Raw genomic sequence first — 16,860 nt, 5'->3', positions numbered from 1 at the left:
GTATTGTCAGGGACATGTTGTCCATGGCATAGCTGAGGCTGGTAGCCACACGCGAATGTGAAACGTGGGCCTGCAGGTGCTCATACTGTTGTGCGTGGCCGTGCGCATATGCGCATACATATGTGCATGCACGGGCGTACATGCACGGAAATGTGCATTGGCTAATTCTGGTGCCCCCTGGCCTATATAGGTGCAGCATCTGCACTAGTGAATTGCTGTGTGATCTGCAGCTCCCCCCTGTATTCCTGTGCCTGATCCTGTGACTGATACCTGTGTTGACCCCGGTTTGCTTCTTGGACTCCGCCTCTGTCTTCTGTATCTGCCTGATCTACTCCCACCATCACCGACCTTGGCTTATGACTCGACCATTCTTCTGCCTGCCGTTCATGCCCGATCCGCTTATCTGTTACTGACCCCGCTTGTCTGACCCTGCATACAGTCTGCTACCAGCCTGCTCCACTGCCTGCCTGCTCTGCTACCAGCCTGCTCTGCCACCAGCCAGTCCAAATGTGACATCTGCCTGCTACCAGCCTGCTCTGCTGCCAGCCGGTCCAGCCATCCTATCTGCCAGTGAAGTGCCAGCAATTCCCGCACAGACTACAGGACTGACCAGGCACTCATAGCCCGTCGTGCTCTTGTGGTTGCTGTCCCACCTTCAGTGGCCCTCGAGCCGGAGCCGTACAAGACACTGTACACTGATCATCAGGGCACTGATGATCTGTGTAGTTCCAGCAGTGCCAACTGTCAGTGTCCATCAGTGCCAGCTGTCAGTGCTCATCCATTCCACATGCCAGTTCCCATCAGTGCCACATCAAAGCCACATTTCAGTGCCTACCAGTGCACATCAATGCCCATCTGAGCTGCCTTTCAGTGTCACCCATCAGTGCCAGTCAGTGCCACCTATCAGTGCTGCCACTCAGTGCCGCCTATCAGTGCCACCAATCAGTGTGCATCAGTGCCGCCTAACAGTGCCAGTCTGTGCCACCTAACAGTGCCAGTCAGTGCCCCCTATCAGTGCCATATATGAGTGCTGCCTTTCAGTGCCCATCAGTGATGCCTGTCAATGTCCATCAGTGCCACCTACCAGTGCCTCCTCATCAGTGCCACCTATCAGTGTCCATCAGTGCAGCCTATCAGTGCCCATCACTGCAGCCTCATTAGCGCACATCAGTGAAGGAGAAAAATCACTTATTTACAAAATTTTATAACAAAAACTAAGAAAAAAACTTTTTTTTTCAAAATTTTCAGTGGTTTTTGGTTTGTTTATGAAAGAAAAAAACCCAGAGGTGATTATAAACCGCCAAAGTAAAGCTCTATCTGTTACATAAAATGATAAAAATGTCATGGGTACAGTATTGCATGACCGCGCAATTGTCATTCAAAGTGCAACAGCACTGAAAGCTGGAAATTGGCCTGGGCAGGATGGGGTATACGTGCCCTGTAGGCTAGTGGTTAAACTATGTGATTATTTTGTGTTTTACAGCCAGGGGTCCTTCTGTTCAATGGTATACGGTGGTGTCAGCAGGAGTTAGGCTCTAAAAAGGCTCAGAACGAACAGAAGATCCAAAATACAAAGCGGATTTTAAGGCGATAGCACTACATAAGATTCATAAAAATTTTGTTAAATATGTTCTCAATATGGTGATGCAGAAATTGCCATCCAGGCCGATTGGTTTTATATTTTGTCCACCTAGTCAACTGTTCTGTTGCATGCCCACCCCAAACAACTAACTAGCCTTAACCTGGGCATAGATTTTTTTTTTGTGCTTAGCCAGCAAAGTGATAAAAAAAACCCAACAGATTCTTCCATCCACACATTCAAGGTGGATGAAGGAATCCTGTCCGCTGTGCTATTGTATTCTGATTGTGGGGACTCCTCCTCTGTCAGATTACACTGATCAATGCTACTGCGGACTTTCTGCAGTGCTGATTGAGTGAAACATTTCCAATTTTCCTGTTCAAGAGAAGCCAAATGTTAGACTGACTTCTCTGTAGTAGGAACAGCCATATACGGATCCAAATGAATCTGGTCCCTGTTGAACCGACCAAATTTGGGTCCATCTCTGGCCAGCTTTAGTATGATACCTACAACAAGAACAGTCACCAAAATTACACAATGCACATCAGAGCTGAAGGGAGAGAAACTGAGAAGACAGTTCTCACACTCAACACAAATATCACCTAGAATAACAGGACGAACTGTCACCCTATACTACCCGCTGCTCACCCAGATCTAGGTATAGCTGACGGGGCAACCTGTAAGTAAATAGTACAGTATTCCACCAAGGGACTGTGCAGGAACAACTACTGTACAATGGAGACCTGGCAGGATTTCTGTGGTAGGCTGGGCAGCAGTCTGGAATCTTTAATTATACATGGCCTTTAGCAAAAATTCTACCTTTATATAACTTCGGTATTGACCCTGAACTGTGAACTCCTTCGTGGGCAGGGACTAAATTAAATGTTTGGATGTTCTTTGTAAAGTGCTAGGAAAAACATATTTGCACTATATAAATGTGTTAAATAAATAATAATTCTTATTTCATTTGTGTATAGGGATCATGTAAAGGCATGTACAAATACACCTGTCAAGAAACAAGACTGATCTTATGTGCTAGTAAGTCATTATGTAAATTCATATTCTTTCTGCCCAAGGATTATGCTCCATTTACAATAAAGCTAAAAGCCGTTACATTGTAAAGTTTAATATGTCTTTAGGTTTTCATTTAAAGGTCTGGATATCCATTTATTGTCCCCTTGCCAGAAACTGAGCAGGTTTCTTTGTAAACAAAGTAAGCTTTGCTTAGTGAATAAAAGATTAGCACTTGTATTCAGCAGGCGGAACCTAAGAAGACAACGCTCCCAAGTCAACTTCAGTTTGCCAGACCACGTGAAGAGAACAGAGTTTGAAGTACTAGATCTCAGTACACATTGAGCACAAGCCTCTATAAACCACAAAGATTTGCAGCAGATAACATATATATTCCTATGGCATCTCTTCTACAAGACACGTTGTATGAAATTCAGTGCCAGGCGCCTGCTCCTAGCAAAGATTTCCATCATTTTGTCATAACAAAAAAAGAGGTAAGGGCTTTACTTCATTTTATAATATGTATTAGCAAACCTCAGTAATGAATTAAGACCTACAATGAGCAATAAAATGGTGCAAAGTGCTGCTTATCATGGCAGCCAATTAGATATTTTGTAGCAGTAATACCAATGAAGTATAATGTTTGATTATTAAATTATTCTATTTGTGCAGGCTAATTGATAAAATATTGAACTTTCTCCTCTCTTATTTAGCCCTACTTGCTGTCTGATGCATTAATTTTACTCAGGTGGTAGAAGGTCACCTAAAGGCTGATAGCTGACCACAACATACACTCGGGAGGTGGAAGACAGTTTTTGAGGTCTGCTGAAGAATCAATCACAGGCAAAGCAAATAAAGATCAAACGGGGCATTTTGTTATTTTTGTATATGTGAGCCTGCACAATAATGAATCATTTCAAACAGAATATTAAGATTCTTGCACAGCAAAGTCAGAATTGGTTCCTATTAAGATGGAATAGATATTTGTTGTATACTATGTCCTTTAGTAAATAACACAAACGTATCTTTAGAGAATATTTGCCTTTTGGAATTACTAATGTTAGTGTGGCTTTCTGACATCAACCTTCAAAGGACAAAGTGAACAAATAAATATGTAACTGAAACGCAGCTATTTTACCTACCAAAACACTTTTAAATAATGCAAAATTACTTATGATCCTTATGAATCCTTTTGATTATATGGCTGCATGGTAATGATACAACTTTCTGTACCAATGCATAGTTGCCAACATTTCAAAAAACGTTCTAGGGACACATTTATTTTCTGTGTGTCCAGAAATCCATTGTAGGCAGAGCATGTACTTTAATTAGGGGTGGGGCATTCATTTTAAATGGACATAGTTCTACAAGAAGCATATCATTAACATATTAATTTATTTGTTTCAGGTATTTTCATTTTTTACACTGATTTGTATGAAAGAAAATGTAATACGTTTCAAGGTTAAATATTTGAGCATTTTGGAAGAATATCAAAATGTATTACAAATGAAAGTATAGCAGGCAACAACAGTCCCACACTAAGCTGACTACCTAGCCAATGAAAAAAACCTCACCATACAGTTCAAAGAAGTCCCTGACTGTGGTCACCTCCCATACAGTACAGAGATGTCCCTGACTGTACTGTATGAGGTGACTCCCGATCATAGACTTCTCTATACAGTATGTGAGGTAACCCCAGTCAGGGAAGTCTCTGTACTGTATAGGAGGTGACCCCAGTCAGGAAGTCTCTGTAGTGTATGTGAGGTGGGCATTTTAAATATATTTTGATATTCTTCCAAAATGCTGTTCCTCACCTGGAGGAGTTATGTTACTATAGAATATCAGTCTGCCCATTTTAAGATAGGACCTCTCTCAGCTGACACCTCCACTTGGAAGCATAGGGGCTGCCAGATCACTAACTTTCGTCCATCTGTGTTGTTCTCTCCTAGCCTGAGCCTCACATTTGCACCAGAGAAGCGGGCTAGGTGTGATCAGCTCACAGGCCTGCCACACACCCTCTGCGTTCCACCCAATCAAACTGGGAGTTTCTCAGCAGGCTCCACCTCAGGGACATTCTCTGTAGGAGAGAGTCCCCAATGAGAGCGCTACATGGTCAGTTACTTGGGGGAGGAGGTAGGGATCTGTCCCCTGCATGTGTTCTTCTCTGTAAGTGGGCACTGGGACCCTGCCCGGCAGCACACTGAGCTCCTCACGTGCCCCAATGTGAAAAACTGTCTGCGATGTGTGTGGGCACCTGTAGCACTGAGTGTCCGTGATCGGCCTTGGTTTCCAGGATGCAGCCCAGGACAAGGTCATGTTGGGACAGCTTTTAAAAATCTCTGACTATCCCGGTCAAATCGGGACAGTTGGGAAGTTAATGCTCTGCCTCCTGCCTTCTTTTTGGAATGCTAGTGAATAACACTATATTGACAATACCCACCCTAAACGCCTTCTCTGCTGTACATCCAACTAAGGATTTCCCCTTCAACAGCTTCCAAAATAATTATTTCCATTGCAAGCCTGATTTCATCTGGAGTGGTAGTATAAGACAAATATATATAATAATCCCCCTGCGCTCCACTGGTAATTATATGACCAAACAAATCTATGTAAGCTGCTATTACCTTCTCCTTATACCTGAGGATACACAATATTAGTAAAATGATGGTGAAGCGCTAGACATATATCTAAATATGTGTATATATTACACCTGCAGTGCTATGTATATGCATATCGGTCACAAAGTCAATAATTTATAAACAAAGCATGCATATATAGTTAATAAAATACTATAACTGGTAATTTTACATCATGCTTGAATTACTGGATGACTAGGGATAAAGTGTAAACAGGTAAGTCAAACACTGGCCTATATCCTATGTGCCAACAGAGGAACCCTCAAGGGGGTAAGATGGATGGGAAGGTAAATGTATCACACTCTATTGTAAAGTGACAAGTGCTCAAACTGCAAAAACAATAAATAAATCTATAGATCAAAAGTTCACAATAAAGTGCAATAAAATGTGCATAAAGGTTGATGTGCAAATTAGGCAATAGTAGTGCTTCTATATTTCACTCCAAACATAATGTGTGCTTCTGTGACATGTGTGTATCACTATCCCAAAGTGGCTAGAGTGCCTCCTCACCTCCTGGAAGCGACCCCTAGGGGCCACAACACATTGAACAGTATGTGCTCCGCAGCACTGGGGATATCAGGTAATTGGCTCCTATGGCTCCACTCAGCATCCACTGACAGCACTTGTCACTTTACAATAGAGTGTGATATATTTACCTTCCCATCCATCTTACCCCCTTGAGGGTTCCTCTGTTGGCACATAGGATATAGGCCAGTGTTTGACTGACCTGCTTACACTTTATCAGCAGTCATCCAGTAATTCAAGCATGATGTAAAAGCACCAGTTATAGTATTTTATTAACTACCGTATATATGCATGCTTTGTTTATATATTATTGACTTTGTGACCGATATGCAAATACATAGCACTGCAGGTGTAATATATACACATATTTAGATACATGTCTAGTGCTTCATTATCATTTTACTAATATGGTAGTATAAGACATATTTGAAATAAATAAACCACATAAACTGCAGAATCTTTTCAGATGAATACAAATATGAACAAAACTGTGTTTTCTATATTTGTCTGCAGTTTTACTCCTATCATGTTATACAGTCATTTTTACATTATTTACACCATGGATCACATCAACATTGCCTCACCCTCAACCATACCATTTAGTCCCACATCATTCTGAAATGATAACTAATACTGCAGTATACCAATTGCATTAATGGTAACATAGTAGCCTACAAAGGTAAATCATCAATTGTTATTCAACCATTCTGATTTTTTCTTAGATTATCTTAAGATCCTGGAAGATTTCAGTACGAACTGAGCACAGAAAAATGCTGCCATGGGAAATAAAGAAAACACACAGTGAATTCCTGCAAATGATCACAATGCACAGTAAGCCATAGAAGGACAGGGCTAAGTGAATGTAGTAGTTTTAAAAAGGCCAGATGTTTATAATCTTAATTTGTCCTGTGAATAATGCTATCCATAGACATTGTGTCCTATGGTCCAATATTGGAGATTTCAATGGAACCAGACCTGTTTACATGGTAGCTTAGTTCAGATGTAAAAGTCATATTGCTCCATGTCTATATGTATATCTACATGTTGGAAAATAAACATCTAGAGTCAGATTGCTTTCTAACATTTTTGACAAACTTAGATGGAGTTGTGGTATAAATGTCCCATTATTGTGCATGGTCCCTTTTAGTCTCCAGCATTTGTGTATTGCCTGACACCAAGTTTTAGATGTAAAAAGACTAGAAAGCGCAGATTTGTAGCTTGTTTCTCCTTGGCTACATCTTAAAATGTTGCTGTACAGTAATTCAAACTTTAAAAATCCTGCCTAGGGGCAGACATGACAAGATGTGTACTAATATTACCTTTAGCCAGAAAGGCTCCTTTTATCCCTTTCTTACATAGATTTACTTTGTTACAGTGTCTGACTTTTCTGGATTGGCTAAGCCCTGACAACTGCCATTGCCGTGCCTACTGCGGCAGCTGTGGTGGCCAGTAACTACAATCTACTGGACAGCAGAATGGCAATGGCAGGGCTAGCCATGAAATCAGGGTAAGTCATGATTATGGATGAGGTTTGAGTTGACTGCTATTATGAGTTCATGATGAATCTCCAGGATTCACAATGTTCACAAACTTTTGGCCAAAAACCTTGCAGGTTGACAATGAGAACAAAAAACAGCCTATAATGCAATGCAAAGCCTTTCCCCTTTATCAGCTGAGTCACAAGACCCAAATTTCCCAGTCACTTTCAATAAATGGGTTAGTTCACAGCAGCCATGTCATCAGTGTGTTTTGACTGCTGGGGAGAGTTGCCAGTTCTGTGTGGGGAGAGATATTGTTTTTTATTTTTATTTTTTTTATATACTGAATTTTGGCATTGTTATAGCTTCCATGCCCTGCTTCCCATGCCTTTTGTTTGTTTGGCAATAGCTTGCTTATTAGCCTTATTAGCCTTACAATTGACCCCCCCTTAGAACCCATAGCAAAATTTGCAAAACTGTTCATGAACTGAACCCAGACAAATTTGCTCAACCTTAGTCAGGATCCCATAACAAAATTACCAAAAATATTCAAAAAAGAGCTTTTGGTGATGAACAAAGTTAATAGCTAATAGTTTAAAATGGTATGGATGCAATTTGAAGTTATTTACGACATTAGAATGCATTAGTGATGTACAAAGCAAAAGTAAAAAAAAAACATAATTGTTTCACTTTTAGAAATGTCCTTGATACTGGTTCTGTATGCCAGAATTTCATACGTCATTTTGATATTTGGAAAATGTTGACATACTAACCACACTGTCAAGGTTTAAGTTGTTATAATAATGATTTCATTGCCAAACATCACAGACTCTCAATGCATCTTTGACAAGTAAATGATGTAGCCTGGTATATTACATTAGCCACAGAACTGTAATGTATCAGTTGCCATAGTGCAGCGAAGAAAGCAGGACATTACAACATCAATGATTCAGGCTACTTCCAAAGTATTTCAACCCCCTGCACTGTAATGAATATACTCATAACTTACAAGTGCAGACATACATTGTTTATATAAATATGAGAGTCTTCTTGTTTACTGTCTATTGTATCCAAATGGTCTAACACCTTGCACAATTCACAATGCCAAGGCATGCCTGGGCACTTATTTCTCAAGTAACATTTTATTTTACAATAACGATTAGTGCCAGCCGAAGCATTGAAAAGAGATTTGAACAATTGCCTTCCAAAGAGTTTCAGGTTTGATCACTCATTCTGGGAAAAATAGGGGACAGTCAAAGTTAAAGTTGCCAATATATAATTTGTGTATTGATTGGTCTACATGAATGTTCATGATCTGATACCTGTAACAGTCCTCTTTTAGATGCACCTTTTCTATTCAGCTCTACTTGAGGTCAGGATCAGCCAGGGTTCAATAGCCACTAGGGCAGCCAAGCCAGAGTTGAGAACAACTAAAGGGCAGTTACTGGTACTAAACAATCTGACTGAAGCAAATTGAATGACACTATTATATTGCAGCCATATGCTGGCTATACACTAGTAGAATTTTTTTCAAAATGTTTCTTGTTAGGATCTTCTCAAATTCCTAATCATTAGTGGGGTCAAATCGACATTCATTTTTGACCGCAGTGATTAGAAAATTTGAAGGCACAGGATGGAAAATATTTCTTTGACAAACAAATTTCTAACAGTGTATGTGGTTTTTCGTTCAGTAAGCCCATTTATTCTAAAATTGAATGTTAAAAGCAAACAACATTTTGAAGTATTTTCGACGGACACGCATCAACCCATTGAATTTACAATTAGGTTTTAGTTCGAATGTTTGTACGAATATTCTTACAAACCTTCGTTCTAAAACCTACAACTGTATAGCCAGCTTTAGAATCAAAGGACATCACTCTAAAAAGGAAAAGATGTCCACTAATAAGGGACGTCTTTATCCACTTCACACCCGGCCAATGTAGATAAACAACCGGGCGGTTGCTCTCTAGTTCCAGAAAGACATACCCGTACATCATACCCCCTGTACGAATATTCGATACAAAACTTAGAAACTAAAAACTAAATGTACATTAAATAGGTTGATGAGTGTCGGGTAAAAATACTTAATTAAAATACAAAATTTTGTTTGCTTTTAACATTCAATTTTCGGTCTTTCATTCTCCAGGGTGACCACCCCCTCATGTTATCTCCTATCTGTGTAACTTGATCCTGCTTAATAAACACCCAAAAAATGCAAAATAACACAAAACACTGGTAAAGGGAACTCAGCAGAATACTTTCTCTGTATTATTGGGAAAAATAATGTATTCTTGCACAACAGTGGCGGAACTACCAGAGTCACAAAGTTTGCACTTGTGACTGGGCCCTGGCATTGTGTGTGGGAGGGCCCACTGAAGCTAAAGCCGAGTGTATGTTTGATCCCAGCCAGCACACTCCCCCTTCCCTGCTGGGATAGGAAATAAAAGTGGAATAGACCTGCTGCTTCTCCTCCCTCCCCTGTTCCCCCTTGTCTCCCCGGCCCGCTCACTCTCCTATCCACAGTGTGCAGCTGTATCTGAGAAAAAGGAGATGTGTGGGCGGGAAATATGAAAAACAGCAGCTGGCAGCTATAGATACCTGGCTGTATGAATGATGCCTAAGCCACCTTGGTTCTCTGGTGAGTGAACACTGCTCAATGCAGAACACTGTGATCACCGAATTCTTCCCATCTCCCTCCCTTCTCCCCTCCCCCCCCACCTGTCTCCCTCCCCCTCTCTGTCTTTCCAGGAGCTTTACAAACTTGCTCAGTTCCAGTTAGCACTTAGGCAGCCGCAGCACATATGTTGATCACTTTTTTTTTGTTCAACCAGCGGATTGCACAATATAAACAAAGGATCCAATTCCCCTATCTACACATTCAATGTGGTTAGGGGAATCCTCCCACTGAGTCATGGCTATCTTTAGGGAGGGGCAAAAGGGAGAGCTGTCCTGGGCCCAGTCATTGCTTTGGGGCCCAAAACAACTGCCCCATACTTTCTCTTGTCTCTTGAAGTCTTCCTCCTGCTCTGTGTCCTGATATCTAAGTGTGAAGTTCTATCACTTATGCTGCCCAGCTCTGCCCTATGCTGCCCAGCTCTGCCCTCATGTGTGCAGACCATGTCAGCATTCATATGTAAATAACCTGCATTCATATGTAAATAGCGGCACACTTCATATGTAAATAGTAGCAGCAATGTGGCATTCATATGTAAATAATGGCAGAATTCACATGTTTGCCTAAGGTGATCAGTGTAGAAACTCCTCTTTATATAGCCTCTAGCAACCAATCAGTGAGTTGTAATGATATGCTATAACCTCTAGCAATCAATAAGTAAGTGATAATGATGTGCAGTAACCTCTAGCAACCAATCAGTGAACAGCTTACCCCCCTTCTCAACCAGAAAGTGCAATGTCAGTAGGTCACTGTCACTTGATACATTGCACACAAAACCGCAGTGTTGGCAGAATCAGGCCTGATCTCTGTTAGCACTTGTCGGTAAATTTTGATGACTCTCATATGCATCAGAGTGCCAGTACTAGTGCCGTGCTACCTTTTGGTGAACTGGCGAGTACCAGCGGTCTAGTACATCTTGATATTTTACATATCTCTTAGATTGTAAGCTACCAGATCAGGGCCCTCCTAACCCTCTTGTATTGAACTGTATTGTTGCTGTATTGTCTCCCGTTATACTGTAAAGCGCTGAGCAAACTGTTGGCGCTATATAAATCCTGTATAATAATAATACCAGCACTGCAGTATGACTTGGTGACGTGGCGAGTCCCATAAGTCCAGTACAAGCCGGTGCGGTAGCGAGCACAAGTATTGTCCCGCAGTCACCAAGAAACAAGAGATCCCTGTGCTCAAATCCATACAGCTAGTGCATGCATTTATCCATCAGGTGCTAAAGGGGTGTAACCACATATTAACACTAGAAATTCTGAAGGACCCTCTGCACACTGGTATATACCCTTTCCAGCAGACTATGCAATAAATAGGGATATTTAGTTCACACATATTGCAATACATGCTTAAGCTGGCCAACTGCGTCAAAGTAATCCCTCTATGGCCAGTCCTACTCTGCCTTGCCTACGCAAATGCTACTGTGGACACAATGCTAGCATAGGGGATCTCTTGTTTGTGGAGCAGTGACAAGATAGTTTGGGACTTGGTGTCATCATTTCTCCATATGGGGTACCACTTATACGTGGACAATTTTTATTCAAGCGTGCCACTATTTAGACATTTGTACAATCTTGGAACTGGCGCATGTGGCAAAGTGTGACCTAATGTGTGCCCACCATTAGAAGTGGGTGGATGCAGGGCGGTATATTCTAATGGTGGGCATATCACACACTTTTTCTGGCAGAGATTTCTTCTCTTTTTTTCATTCAGTCCACTGGCTGCATACAAAAAAAAAAAAAAGAACATAGCATATACACCCAACAAGGACCAGCGATGTACTGGTACATCACTGGACTTTGAATGGTTATACCAGGATGATGCCTACAGCTGCAGACATAATCCTGGTTTTGTTTTTTTCAGCCGGCGATCAGCTTTCATGTAAAAGCAATCCTAGTGGCTAATTAGCTGCAGGATTACTTTTACAAGCAGCGCGATATGATGCCCCCCCTCCCCTACTGCCTTCCACTGCCTTCTCAGGCAGTCCCGTGCCATTGGGGGAACCTGAAAATGCAGCCGGTGATTCTGCCAGCTGACCATACTGTAGAGCTGATTGGAGACCAGAGTAGTGCCAATCATCTCTATAGTCTAAGAATTCGGAAGCTACGAGCATTTCATCACTTCAGTTTCTCAGGATATAAACAGCGCCATTTGTAAATTGGTAAAGCATCTGATCACCTTGTGCCAGTATGTAAACAGCGGTTGTACCATACATGTGAGGTATCGCCATGAACGTCAGCTCAAGGGCAGTAATTCTAACACTAGACCTCCTCTGTTAATCTAAAATGGTAGCTTTTAAAGCGTTGCCTATGGATATTAAAAATGTATTATTATTATTATACAGGATTTATATAGCGCCAACAGTTTGTGCAACGCTTTAGAATATAAGGGAGACAGTACAATTACAATACATTTCAGTACAGAAGGAATAGGAGGGCCCTGCTCATGGAGCTTACAATCTAAAGGAAAGGGGAGGTGATACAAAAGGTGATAGCTGCGGGGGATGATCTGGCGGAGGTGATTCAAGTACAGTTCTTAGGTGGAGGTGGAGTAGGCTTCCCTGAAGAAGTGAGTTTTCAAAGATCGCCTAAAGGCAGACAGGGTGGGGGCTGACCGGACATGCTGTGGTAGGGAGTTCCAGAGGATGGGAGAGGCTCTGGAGAAGTCCTGGAGGCGAGTGTGGGAAGAAGTGATGAGGGAGATAGAGAGGAGGATATCATGGGAGGAGCGGAGTGGGCGATTTGGGCGGTATCTGTGGGCGAGGTTGGTGATGTAGCTAGGGGCAGTGTTGTGGATGGCTTTGTAAGCTGTGGTTAGTGTTTTGAATTTTATACGTTGGGTTAGTGGAAGCCAGTGGAGGGATTGGCAGAGAGGGGTAGCAGTCGTTGATTGGTTGGTAAGGTGTATGAGTCTAGCAGCAGCATTCATAATAGACTATGCAGTGTGTCGCCATTGCATGGGGCACGCGCAGTTTTAAAGCATGTCATGTTTGGTATCTATTTACTCGGCATACCATCATCGTTTATATCCTACCAAATAATTGGCCAATACAGTTGTGGCCAAAATTATTCAACCCCCACTGAAATTGAGTGTTTTGGCCAGTTTGACATTGCTTTTGATCATTCAGTCATCTTGCTTACATTTACATTAAAGAGGCACTTGTAGGTCAGACAAATATAACATAACAGTTATAATGAAATAACCACAAATGTCTTTTCTGTGCTCACAGCATTATCAGTTTTATTCAACCCCCAAGTGACATTCAATCTTAGTACTTAGTACAGCATCCTTTTACAGTTATAACAGCTTTTAAACGTGAAGCATAGCTTGACACAAGTGTCTTGCAGCGATCTACGGGTATCTTCGCCCATTCTTCATGGGCAAAGGCCTCCAGTTCAGTCACATTCTTAGGCTTGCGCACTGCAACTGCTTTCTTTAAGTCCCACCAGAGGTTCTCAATCGGATTTAAGTCTGGTGACTGCGATGGCCACTCCAAAATGTTCCAGCCTTTCCTCTGCAACCATGCTCTAGTGGACTTGGAGGTATGCTTGGGATCATTGTCCTGTTGAAAGGTCCAACGTCTCCCAAGCCTCAGGTGTGTGACGGACTGCATCACGTTTCCATCCAATATCTCCTGGTACTGAAGAGAATTCATGGTACCTTGCACACGCTGAAGCTTCCCTGTACCTGCAGAAGCAAAACAGCCCCAAAGCATGATTGACCCTCCACCATGCTTCACAGTAGGCAAGGTGTTCTTTTCATCATAGGCCTTGTTCTTCCTCCTCCAAACATAGCGTTGATCCATGGGCCCAAACAGTTCTAATTTTGTTTCATCAGTCCACAGAACACTATCCCACAACTTTTGTGGTTTGTCCACATGGCTTTTGGCATACTGCAGTCGACTCTTCTTATTCTTTGGAGACAGCAAGGGGGTACGCCTGGGAGTTCTGGCACGGAGGCCTTCATTACGCAGTGTGCGTCTTATTGTCTGGGCTGAAACTTCTGTACCCACATCTGACAAATCTTTTCTCAGTTCCTCAGCAGTCACACGGGGACTTCTCTCCACTCTACGCTTCAGGTAGCGCACAGCAGTCGAAGTCAGCATCTTCTTTCTGCCACGACCAGGTAGCGTTTCAACAGTGCCCTTTGCCTTGAATTTGCGAATGATGCTTCCTAAGGTGTCTCTTGGTATGTTTAACATCTTTGCAATCTTCTTATAGCCATTGCCCTTCCTGTGAAGAGAAATCACCTCTTCTCTTGTCTTTCTGGACCATTCTCTTGCCTTCACCATGTTTGTAACCACACCAGTAAATGTCTAGAAGGAGCTGAGTATCACAGTCATTTTAAAGCTGCCTAATTGGTGCTTATTATGCTTGATTGCTGCTCGGTGACATCCACAGGTGTTTTCAATACCTGATGGAAAGCACCTGTATGAACCTCTGTTCTTCAGAGTGGTAGTCTTTAAGGGGTTGAATAATTGTGGCAATGAAGAAACCACATAAGAACCATTTACTACTGTATTACATAAACAATTGATGTCATTTTAGTTGCATTTGGGTAGTTACAACGTCCTTGTAGGATTTGATTCTGAATACAATTCCAAATGTACACTATAGTCCCTAAACCCCTTTACAGCATTGGGGGTTGAATAATTTTGGCCACAACTGTATATTGTGTTTTTGTGCATTAAAAGTAAAAAAAAGTGTATTTAAAAAAAAAATAGCTTTTGAAAAATCGCTGCGCGAGTACTATGTGCCATAAAAAAAATTGTAGTACCCACCATTTTATTCACTAGGGTGTCTGCTTTAAAAAAATATATAATGTTTGGGGGTTTAAATTAATTTTCTAGAAAAAAATACAGATTTTTTTCATGTGAACAAAAAGTGTCAGAAAAGGCTTGATCTTCAGGTGGTTAGAAGAGTGAGTGATGTGTGGCATAAACTTCTAATGCTGGGCATAAAACACCCCCACCCCCCAAAATGACCCCTTTTTGCAAAGTAGACACCCCAAACTATTTTCTGAGAGGCATGTAGAATCAATAGAAGAATTTATTTTTTTACCACAAGTTTTTGGAAAATGACAAAAATGTTTTTATTTTTTTTGTGGCTAGGCTCCCAAAAAGTGTCACACATGTGGTATCCCCACACTCGGTAGAAGTAGCAGAATGTATTTTGGGCTGTAATTCCACATATAACCATGGCTTGTGCGAGAAATAAATCATTTAATTGACAACTTTGTGTAAAAAAAAAAATGTTTTTGTTATTTTCCAGAAACTTGTGGAAAAAAAAATGAATCTTACATGGACTCAATATGCCTCTCAGCAGATAGCTTAGAGTGTCTACTTTCCAAAAAGGGGTCATTTGGGGGTGTTTGTACTCTCCTGGTATTTTAGCACCTCAGGAAATGTGATAGACAGTCAGAAATTAAAAGCTGTGTAAATTCCATTATCTATACCATAGTTTGTAGACACTATAACTTTCACACAAAGCAATAAATATACACTTACTGGGATTTTTTTTAACCAAAAACATGTAGCAGAATACATTTTGGCCTAAATTTATGACGAAATTTTAGTTTTTGGATATTTTTTATGACCGATATGAGAAAATATTGTTTTTTTTTTAAATTTTTTTTTGTTTATAGCGCAAAAAATAAAAAGTGCACAGGTGATCAAATACCACCAAAAGAAAGCTCTATTTGTGTGAAAAAAGTACGTAAATTTCATCTATGTACCGTATTACATGACCGCGCAATTGTCCGTTAAACTAGCGCAGCGCTGTATAGCAAAAAATGGCGTAAATTGCAGTATTTATACCATAGTTTGTAGACGCTATAACTTCCACACAAAGCAATCAATATACACTTATTGGGATTTTTTTTACCAAAATCATGTAGCAGAATACATTTTGGTCTAAATTTATAACTAACCTTGAGTTTACTATATATTTGTTATAGCTGAAAGTAAAAAATATCGTTTTTCTTCAAAATTTTCAATTATCAGTTGAATTAGTGCAGCGCTGAGTAGCAAAAAGAGGCCTGGTCATTAAGGGGGGTAAATCCTCAGGAGTGCAAGTGGTTAAAGGGCCAGGAGGTGGTGGGTGCCAAACGGTTAAAAGTCAGCAGCTACAGAATTCATAGCTGCTGACTTTTACTTTTTCTTCAAATGATTGTAGCTACTCTTTAATGAAAACCAAACATGAACTTGCAATAGATAAATCCCATGATGTTTATGATAAATGCAGTGGCAATAGATGTGCAACTGTTTACTCTTTGTTGGTATAAAATATGTTGGACACATTATTTAGGGCACCTGCCTGGGCAGCTTGAAGCCTTTTTTGACAGTTGTAATTGTGAGAAAAAGGTTTGGGTATGGAGTTTCAGTAAGTGATGCAGCTGATAGTTATTTTTATTAAAAAAAGCACTAGTGCCAATCACAAAATATGATGGTTACAACATGGCTTTGAGTGACTGAGCTGAAAAAGTCCAGGGCAAAGGTTGAACATTTCATTAATCCAGAAGCTTAAAGTGGAGGTGGATTTAAACACGCTAGAAGTAGAAGCATGCAGAACAATTATAACTACCTCCATTGAGAAATTCTAGCATTCTAGTACTAATAAAATCACTTACATATCAGAGGGAATTTACAGAGATGCTGCACTACCACCTGCAATTCGCAAGCGTTTTATAGAGTTTAAAAGGACTCTGAGAACATTCCCAGTTATGCTAATGTTTTACGTAGCTCAGAACACATCTATGGCACCGCTCTGTGCTGTCATGAAGTTTAAAACAACCCAGGTAGAAGTAGCAAATCTTAAACTGGGTGGCTGAACCAGAAATTAGTTGTTAAGAATTAAGGATCGAGCCTAGTACAGGAAAGAAAGGGGAAGGTCCCATCTGCTAGAATTGCAGATAAAAAAGGCATTTAGAGGTATAAACAAACAGAGAATGGCA

General features: G+C 40.9%; 1 protein-coding gene across 3 annotated transcripts in view; it reads left to right on the top strand.

The window, feature by feature from the left end:
- LOC149459335 (F-box only protein 36-like) overlaps positions 1–16,860 on the top strand; it is a 58,342-nt gene that overhangs the window by 29,019 nt on the left and 12,463 nt on the right. For 2 of the 3 annotated variants that reach the window (XM_089681206.1, XM_089681207.1), the window contains 3 exons: positions 2,557–2,617; positions 2,836–3,084; positions 6,474–6,582. In XM_089681206.1, coding sequence (XP_089537332.1) covers positions 2,989–3,084; positions 6,474–6,582 — 205 coding nt within the window. In that variant the 5' untranslated portion in view covers positions 2,557–2,617; positions 2,836–2,988. The remainder of the gene's footprint in view (positions 1–2,556; positions 2,618–2,835; positions 3,085–6,473; positions 6,583–16,860) is intronic. The other variant, XM_089681208.1, reaches the window with a different exon arrangement.

Source organism: Staurois parvus, unplaced genomic scaffold (assembly GCF_062004578.1).
Source record: "Staurois parvus isolate SC_StPar_1 unplaced genomic scaffold, SC_StPar_1.0 ptg000262l, whole genome shotgun sequence".
Classification (NCBI taxonomy): domain Eukaryota; kingdom Metazoa; phylum Chordata; class Amphibia; order Anura; family Ranidae; genus Staurois; species Staurois parvus.
Note: the sequence above shows the minus strand (reverse complement) of the source record. Positions and strands in the feature narration are given on the sequence as shown.